General features: G+C 37.0%; 1 protein-coding gene across 1 annotated transcript in view; it reads left to right on the top strand.

The window, feature by feature from the left end:
- The window catches only part of epha4b (eph receptor A4b), a 114,779-nt gene that overhangs the window by 53,853 nt on the left and 50,642 nt on the right, over nucleotides 1-10,284 (top strand). The window contains exon 4 of the mRNA XM_016494338.1: nucleotides 7,017-7,172. Within this exon, the coding sequence (XP_016349824.1) occupies nucleotides 7,017-7,172 (156 nt within the window). The remainder of the gene's footprint in view (nucleotides 1-7,016; nucleotides 7,173-10,284) is intronic.

Genomic DNA, 10,284 nt, shown 5'->3' with positions numbered 1-10,284 from the left:
TGTTGACAATCCGTTCAGTCTGTACTTCACACAACGCGTGACATGTGAGGGCTCGCGCTCTTTAGAGACAATCACAGAATATGACAGACAGAGCTCGTGTTTAAAAGCCAAACACACTGGAATGAATAATTCACTGAAAACGCAACGCGAGTTTCTGTTCTCTCTGCAATCTCTGATGTAATCAGCTTGGTTTCCTTTATATTAGCGCTGTTTTGGACGGATTGTTTGAATGCATTCGCTTACTGGATCATTGGACTGAAAACTTTCCTGGAGTTTAGCGGCTTAAGATGATCTAATCTCAAGCAGAAAAGCAAAATTAGGTTAAAGGGTTAGAATAGAAATTGTGCTTTAGTAATTTTGCGTTAATTGCGTTAAATTATTTTAAGGATTGTAAAATTAATCGCATGCATTAACGCGTTAACGATGACAGCACTAATATATATATATATATATATATATATATGTATATGTATGTATATATATATATATATATATACTTTATTTTAATTAACAAAAAAAAGTAATAATTTTAGTTGACAATAACAACAATGCTGTAAGCATGCCTGTTACTCTGCAGACAAGTAAATAGAGACAAAATAGTATCAAAGATATCACAAGTAAAGCAGATTTCAGATGTGACTTTTCGATTACATTGAATTTGTCATGTTCAGTGTGGGTGTGTTTAGAGGAAGGCTTATCTTACGACCCATCTAGAGTGTCTTCTTCCATTTTCTTTCCCTGTGAGTTTGTGGGCAATCAGATGGACCCTCACCCTCCACCATGAGTGTGATGGGCACATCCTGATCGTCCATGTCCTGATATCATATGATTCAGTAACACCAGCTCTTAGAGCTCCATCTGTGAGTCTCCACACAGCCTTGTCACACAGAGACCAGGAAGCAACTCACTGCTGGTGATTACCTACCCTTTGTTTGTGTGTGTGTGCTCCAGTAATGATGTCAACCTCCAGGATGTAATTTACAGTTATCTAGGAGTGTGTGATTTCTATTTCTCTTCCTGAGGTAGCGAGAGACACCAAGACACCTCCGCTAGTATATTCTCTCTCACACAGACACTTGTAGCCCGGGGACTAGGTATTGCTCTCTCAGGATGTGATTGTATTTCATTTGATTTTCACACTTGTTGGGAAAAAGCCTTAGCATATCCTAGACTGTTCTGGAAAGAGTTTGATTGACACATTCATTTTCTATGGCTTCCATTTTTTTTGTTTGAAACAAGGTACATGTCATACATTGTTAATCTCAGGTAAACGCATGAGAGTTTAGCCCTTAGTGATTAGTTTTAGCAGAAAAATTGGGGAAAGCAGAGGCCAAAAAATTGGCATTGCCTGCCTTTGTCTTCCCCATGCAAATAGCATTGTCCTTATTGATGCTGATGCAAGGTAGGTTTTGTGAACGACATTATTAAGGAGGTGAGGGTCGAGCTCAGCACCAGAGCACTGTTTGCTTACTGTCATTCCTTTAAAAAGACAAACTCTGACTGATGCATTATGTATGAGCACGACGACGGCTGTGAGGTTGGTAATTTTCTGTCTTGCGAATTTGTTCTCTAGCGGAACAAAGGCCAGTAATTGAAAAATGCACACCTCTGCTTTGACGTCTGATTGGATAAAGAGGGATGTTGTTGAAATCTGTTCTGGCTGTTTACTGCTGTGATAGCCAATTAGCATGGGGAAAATTTGTTTAGATTATAATCAGTGATACATCGATGCGATGTGACAGCGTTGCAGTTGGCTAACCCAAACGGGTCATACTTCATCAGTGGCGTACGTTGGGTTGTCGGGTCCCGTTTGACTTTTATATAAGAGATGGAGGAAGTGAATCAGGGTATGTAGATGAAAAGTGAACTCATAAATGAAGAATTATTCATACTGTATTTGATTACTCACTTGACCGTTGACTATAGTATCAGTACTGCTGAGATCAGACATTTCATGTGCATTAAATGGATGCATATCCTTAACATAAATCCTGCTTTATTTCTTTTCAAGCTCTTGTATTTTCTCTCTAATTTTTTATTTTTCCACCAAAGCATTATTATAGCACGGCACACAATTATTGAACATCATAAAATGCTCTCACCATAAAATATTTGAGCAATGGCGTATTCAAATTTCACAGATGACCGCTACTCTGTAAATTAAAATGACAAATAAATTTGTCTCATAAACAATGTTGTCTCGCGAGTGGATCGTTTTCATCAGCTCTCGCCTCCCCGAAGCGTTTGCGTTTTCCCTTTTCTTATGTTCAGGAATCATATCTAAAAGCTATTGATTGCCATAAACAAAGAGCTGGAGTCAGATGGGTATGAATTTTTAATGGGGCAAACCTCCTGGAGATATCTGAGATGTAGATTTCTGTAGCGTTCGCTTCCCTTTGTCCTTTGATTTACTATCGGAGTAAGAGCGCATGCTGTTGGGAGGAACGGACACAGAGCTTTACGGTTCCTCAGACGTACCGCTGCAGTCAGAACACTGAAGTATTGAAAAATCTTTCTGTTGTGATGTATGAAGTTTGGACTGTCTTATACAAGAAGCATAGACATAGATTTGGGGGTCCCAAGTGTATTATGTCCATTCCATGGATGTTTGTAAGGTAGCATCTTAAGTCATGTGGACTTTACTTTTAGTTGTCATTAAAGGTTTAACACAAGTATGTCCAAACTGTAACTTATTTCACTGCAAATAGTGTGAGAAACTTTCATTTATGCCTCATCATTAGTGTTTGGCTCCAGTAGATTCAGGCAGTGGTTCTGGTTTCTTCCTAGTATCGCAATGTGGACGTCTGTTTGGGTCTTTCTCCATGCACAAGATATTCAGCCTCTCTTGGGATTTTTTTTCTCGACCTCTGGCCACACACACACACACACACTCTCACTTTCTCTTTCTCTTTCTTACACTTCCAAAAAGAACACAGTGGCACAAAGAAATCACCCCCTGAAATCTATCTGTACTGAAGTCCAAACATATATTAAAAGATGTGTCTTTAATCTAGATTTAAACAGAGAGAGTTGATAAGTATTGGATAACTAGTCAGCCATCCTGATCCTTCACTTTTCCTGACATGAAAATTATGCTGTTGGGAAGAATTTTACTCACATAGTACTTATGTCTTTAATTCTGTCAAACACTGTTATTCAAATAAACATCAAGCTTCCCTGAACCTAATGACTCCAATAGGAGCAATTTCCAGTGTTTCACTATCACATGAAATTATTTGCATTGAATATAATTTGGGTTTGGCTGAATGAACAAATTATGGCTATTCAATCTTCGACCCAGCCGTATTATTTTCACTGCTTGAGATAAGCACATACTGCAGAAACGGTTGTGGTAAAGCTGAGTCTTTGAAAGTCATCTAAACAGATGCTGGAGGTCATAGACTTCTTTTCTCAGAAACACTTTGAAAGACTTTCAAAAGTTGTTACGCAGAAGGGAATTTCCTGTGGCTGTATGGGCCTATGTGTGTTTGCTCCAGATTGTGTGTGTGTGTTTTTGATGTGTGTGTGTGTGTGTGTGTGTGTGTGTGTGTGTGTGGTCAGGCTGCTTGGGAGTTCTGATATACCGCTGTGGACCAGTGCCAGGAAGGAACAGCAAGGCAACCCTCATCAGCAGGCCAAAACTCTTCAGTACAGCGGCACGGTGCCCAGCCTTCACCCCAGACGCTCCACTTCTGATTAGGCTTTCTAAGAGCAGAGCCATACTCATCTCATTTTCTATCTCTCAACCAACTCTTTCCAACCGCTACGACCCAACAAAAGGCCCACCACACTCAAGACTAACACACTCTTGAACCTCATTTGAATTTATTTGTTTACGTATGGCTATTTAGGAGGCCATGAAATGTGTCCCAATTGGCTGACTTTTCATTTGAATCAGAACAATGAAATGGGATAGTGTGGTGTCGTGGTTAAGGTTCTGGTAATTAGAAGGTTTCTGGTTCAATCCCTCCATTCCCATCCAAAGGTGACTGTCCTTGTATTTAGTTCCAGTCTAATTAAATTAATTTGTTTTTGTAGCTCAGCAGGTAAAGCATGTCTTTATCAATGCTATGGTTTGATAGTGCCTCGCTAACAGGTGAGGTTTCCCTACCAGTACATCATATCAATGAACATGTTCAGTGACAAGTATTGATCCAAGTTACTGAGATCACAGCTCTGGAATGCATGTGTTCCTCCAGGGAGAATGGAACAGTTGGAGCCATAGCCTAGCTGTTTGCACCAGTGCTGGGAAAACTACTTTTGCTTGTCAAACTACAAGTTTAAATTCATAGTTTGAAGTTGGCATGAGTTCAGTCTATTTTCTAAATGCTATTGATTTTATTGTAAATGATTCGTCCAAGACTTTTTAATTAAAAACAAAAAAACAAAATCGTAATCAAAATGTCATAATTCAGTCTACCGGTGAAATGATTTCTCTCTGGTTACATATGCTGGACTTCTCCAATCATTTCATTAGCATAAACCCCACCCCTTTCTTGAAAAGGACTATAAACTTGTATGTAGACCTGTCTCCATCCAATCAACAACTGATGAACTGAACCAAGACCCCACCTTACATTTTTTGGTAACACTATTTTGATAGTCCACTTTAGACATTCTGCTAACTTTTAAGTAACTTTGCAAATACATATCAACTACCAGTCATTAGAATATTAGTAGACTGCTTAATATCTGCTAACACTTTATTTTGATGGTCCCACAACAGACATTCTCCTGACTATGAGTATAACTTTGCAAGTATGTCAGCTTATTCTACTAACCATAACCCTAACCTAACAGTCTACTAATACTCTAATGAGAGTTAGTTGACATGTAGTTGCAAAGTTACTTATAGTTAGTAGAATGTCTAAAGTGGACCATCGAAATAAAGTGTAACCCATTTTTTTCTTTTTCAGTAATCCATTTCACAATATATAAATCTGTTGGTAAGTCAGTTTCATTTAAATTTTGATTGTTAAACTAGCAGTCAAGCTACCGTTTTAATATAAGTAGGTAGCTACATTATTACTTTTGCTAATAAAATGTAGCTAAATACATTGAAGTTTATGGGGGCAATATATGTTTTTAAATATACTGTATAACTGGTTTTATTATTTTGTATTGTGTAATCAGAGCATGGCACAATAATAATAAGGAAGAAAAATGAACTTGTTATCCCTTTGAATTAAGTAAGCCATTACACTTAGATATACATCACAATACAGAAAAAAAGATTATCACAATTTCCATTTCATGCCAACCTTAAAGTCACTTTTTAAAATAATGTTTATATATTTATACTGGGAAAACAACACAAATGAAATATGACTCCCATGATAAATCAAAGAAACACTGGATGCTTATGAAAGTTACACATTGCATTTATATTAATTGTTTTTAGAGGAAAAAAAAAAAAAGACAGCAGCAAATGATGTGAGAATGTATAGGAACCGAGGTGGAGATTGGATCTTGACGTTGCAGGGTTAGCATGCAGCTCTCTGCTGGGTGTGGATTTATGGGCGAGCAGAGGAGCTCCAGGCCTTGATTAAATCCATGACCTTCACCACTCACACAGGCAATCAAGGTGAGGATAAATTCATCATTGCATTGATCCATCAATTGAATTGCGTTTCCGACACTAGCAATGGCTTGACCTCGGCGGCCAGCAGGATTGTCTAATTTGCAGATTGCTAACGCTCTCGCCTTAACTGCGCCGTGAATTTACGTCTCTACCCCTGAGACATGCCATCATGAACCACCTCCCTCCCACCAACATCCCCTCAACGAGTGCCAAGCAGCAAAGCAATCAAATAAATATGCCCTTTCCAATTCATTAACATTCACGCGGCCTCCGAATTTACATACATTAGAATATGCAGAAGCCCTGTGTGGTGTTTTTTATTGGTGCCTTGAGCTAGAGTGATGCTAAAGTCGTACTTGCCACCTTCATCTACTCCTCTATGCACTCCTTCTCTCAGGCCTGTGTTTGTGAAGACACTTCGCATTTGTAAATGGGTAAATGGCTGAATTCCTCCTCACGTATTTCTCGCGGTTCCTAAGAGGGGCCAAGAAATTGGGTCATCCATTGGGGCTTTGAGGCAAACAAATGAATGTGAGAGGCAGATGTGAAAAAGATGGGAAAGAGAAAGAGAGATAGTTAGAAAAGAGAAAGTGAGATAGCTGTTTTCCCTTTCAGAAATGTCCACATTTGGAGAGGAGAGTCAGGTTGCCGGTGTCTGGTTTGTAAACATATTCGTGGTGTACTCTGAGGCAGGGAAATGTTTGAATTTGAATCCAGGTTTCAAGGATGTGTTTTGGTTTTGCAAAGTCCTTTAGGGACACTCTGCTACAAGAAACTATTTGTAATTCCGGCACTCGGGCTCGTTTTTCTCCACTGGTTATTTAAGTCCGTGTTGACTGACCCATTTTTACAGAACACGGGATGCTGTAACAACTCTGAAAAGGAGAAAGGAATGTGTATTTACAGCTGAAGCGTGTACTTTCTGAGCCTTTTAAAAAAAGAATAACAAAAATAATGACTGTTTATAAACAGGTTACTCAAATGCAGTCTACCATTGGTCAGCAAACAGTTAGTCATGTCCCAAACTCATCCTATTCGCTTCTGATGACAGCTGGTTTTACATGTTTTTCTGTTGGCCAAGCTGTTAATTTATATTAATTTATATTCTATATTCTACAGATATTCTTTAAAAACTGGTCTACTTTAAGCTGGTATGACTTGTTTTGTTTTGTTTGTTTGTTTTTGTTGTGGTTTAATTTAGTTTAGTTTTTTTGTTTTGCTTTTTTGTTTTTGTTTTGTTTCTTGTTTTGTTTCGCTTTGTTTAGTTTCTTTTAATTTAGTTCCATTTACTTTTGTTTTGTTTTTTTCATGAAAAAGTTTTTTTCAGAACTTTTGTTTTGTTTTCTCTTTTCATTGTATGTTTTATTTTGTTTTCCAGGAGTGCTCTGTGAAGCTTTATGTCTAACATTTCAGTCTTCATGTTTCTGTTTTGCAGCCTGCGGGCCGGGTACCTACAAGGCCTCTTCCATGGACGCCTACTGCACCAAGTGTCCTCCTTACAGTTTCTCCCATCAGGAGAAAGCCTCCGAGTGCTCCTGCGAGAAGGGATTTTACAGAGCTGACATGGACCCGCGGTCAATGGCCTGTACCCGTGAGTGATCCAGCACTACACCAATAAATCTATGTTAGATAGATTATGCATGAATGTTGATGTGCAGAGAGATCCATGGATGGATGAACTGATGGAAAGAGGGATGAATGGATAGGTGGAGGTAATTAGGAATGCATAAATGTATATTATAAGTGTATGGATAAGTAGTGGGTGGCTGGATTGGTGGATGGGTAGATGAATGGATGAACTGATGGAAAGAGGAATAAATAGATGCATAGATGAATAAAATGATGGAAAGTTGGTTAAATGGATAGTTCTAATTATGCATGGATGGACGGATGGATGGACAGACGGCAGATGCATGAAAAAAGGATGGATGGAGGACAGATTGTTAATAAGAGAATGCTGGAGGCTGTTTTCCTTATTTATTCTTATAGACTGGGCTCAGTACATTTTCACCTCCATCACTGTCTCATCATCATACATCACGTCAGATTGGACGTTTAGCGCTGTGTTTACAAGGCTGGTGAGGTCACCTTATATAGACCAGAATAGTGAGTCATTGCCTATATATATGTGTATGTGTGTGAGTGAGAAGGGTGGAGTAATGAAAGAGAGAAAAGAAAGAAAGGAATAAGAAAGAAAGAACCCAATACGACAGATTCTAATTAAAGGACTCATTCATCTGATAAGGCAAATCATGCATGCATCTAAACATATAGATGTACTTAATGACCAAAAGTTGTAGTACATCATGCACGCACTTACACACAAACTCACCTACCACCCCAAACACACACACACACACACGCACTCTGCTTGCAGTGAAATTAGACTGTTTATACTGTATATGAAAATCATGTGCCAGCAAATAAAAATGATGTGCTAATGTGATTATTTAGAAACCAGCTGTAAATCACACACATGCATGTGTCAACAACATCACATTCAGTTTATGTGCATGTCTTAACTTTTACACCTCAAACGAGACTATGTATTTTTCATGCCCACTTTGGAAATTTAATTCACATCTTAGTGTTTCCATCCAGCATTTTTTTATGCAGTATCCCAAAATGTTTGGAAAATCTGTTTGAAAACAGCCATTATGCTATTATGCTCATAAAGGTTGCATTTATTTGATCAAAAATACAATATAAACGGTAATATTGTTGAATAATATTCAGATTTAAAGTAGCAGTTCTCTATTTTAACATATTTTAAAATGTAATTTATTAACTGAATTTTTAGAAGCCATTACTCCAGTCTTCAGAAATCAGTCTAATATGCTGATTTGGTGCTCAAGACACATTTCTTATCAATGGTAAAACAGTTGTGCTGTGAATATTTTTGTGCAAACTGGGATATATTGTTTTAGGGTTCTTTGATGAACAGACATTTCAAAAGAATAGCATGAAATGGAAATAGGTAAATTTTAATGCATCCTTGCTAAGCAAAATTATTAATTTCTTTGTTTAAAATCATATACTTCACTTTTAAATAACGGAAAATAAATATGTTCTAATCATTATTCTAAATTTGTTTGTACACGATTTGATCAGGCCCTGTTTTGACCCGTAAAAGAACACACCCTCTTTAATATCAGTGGCTGGAATGATCTTTAGGTTGTGCAACATATAGACTTCATCATCCACAGGTGACCACAAACACACACTTATCTGTGTCCCGGAGGAACCCTCCCTTTCCACCAGCAGCTAGTAGCTCTGGTGAAATGTCATCACCACAGACACACTCCACCCTGATCCCCCGTTTCCTCTGCTTCATTTGCTCTCTCTATCATGAAGCTCTCTCGCAGACTCTTCAAACCATTTGAGCAGTGAAAGCAACCATAACTCTCTAGGAATAGAGATGAGTGTGTTTGATTACTTTGGCTTTGCAAAACAATTTGTGTCCGTGTGGAATACGTGCATTGGCTGATCTTCCTATCTTATTCTCTTTCCTTTGGGCTGTATTTTCCTGTTTTCATCTTGCACACTCATATGGAAACTTATTTCAATGACACCCTGCTGAACGGAGTAGTGTTAAAAAACCTTTACTGTAGTTGTGCGTAGTTGCAGGTTTTAGCAGACTATTAAAGAAAAGACCCCATGGCAGCACTATCCAGCACCCCACAACCTGTTCAGATCTCTCATTATCATGCCCTCCTTCGAATGAATGTTACCCTTAATGCACTGCATCAAGGCAATATGGGAAGCATTTAGTGTTAAAGTTCCAGCTAAACAGCACAGGAAAACCTCTAGGTTTTATGAGCATTGTTTGCTAGATTTTACATTGACATTAAGATGTAAATTTTACATCACATGGTCACACAAAGGAACCCCTTTAGGTATTTATTACGATAAATATAATGATATTATAATTATATTATAATAATTATAATCTTATTTGTGAATGTAGGTTTAAGTTCATGGGGATTTATGTCAATTTCTATGGGGAAATTGAATAATTTTTATATTAATTAAACAATAATAATAGATTTAATTTATTCATGAGAATACATATAATAATATGTAATACATTTAATAAATCATATTTAATATAAATATTCATGCACATGATTGTTTGAGATTTTAAGGATTTATCTGTCAGTTTTTATTTATTTGAGTGATATTAACTGAATGATACTAATTAATTTTATGTTTTATATTTTTCCTTTTTATTTATTATAATAGCTGTAAAAATATTTAAATATAAAATATATATGCACAAATAATATGTTTAAAAAATTGTAGAGATTTCTATATTAATTTCTTTGGAAAAATTGAATGGGATTTTTACATCTGGATCTCAGCTGTTGTTCTATATAAGAAAACTGACTTAAAAAATTCATAAATTAATCTGTGCATGTATTTGCCAAAGATGTGTGATCAATCAATCTAAGATATGAAACAAACACTGGACAAAATATTGTGATAGTCTGAATCATAATTACCAAGTGAATACACTAAAAAGTTACGGAAGGTGTTTTATCCTCCTTTAAAATGTAATAAACCTATAATTTATTTAAATCTTTATTTAAACATACCTTTTTTGGGTCACAACCCACTAGCCGAGAACCACCGGTGCAGATTCATACAGCACAAACACAAACTGGATTTACAAACAAACTGAGCAAATTAAAAGCACACTCTTT

Source organism: Sinocyclocheilus anshuiensis, unplaced genomic scaffold (genome assembly GCF_001515605.1).
Source record: "Sinocyclocheilus anshuiensis isolate Anshui unplaced genomic scaffold, SAMN03320099.WGS_v1.1 scaffold1638, whole genome shotgun sequence".
In the NCBI taxonomy this organism is placed as follows: Eukaryota; Metazoa; Chordata; class Actinopteri; order Cypriniformes; family Cyprinidae; genus Sinocyclocheilus; species Sinocyclocheilus anshuiensis.
The sequence above is the reverse complement of the archived record's forward strand: the minus strand, read 5'-3'. Positions and strand labels throughout refer to the sequence as shown.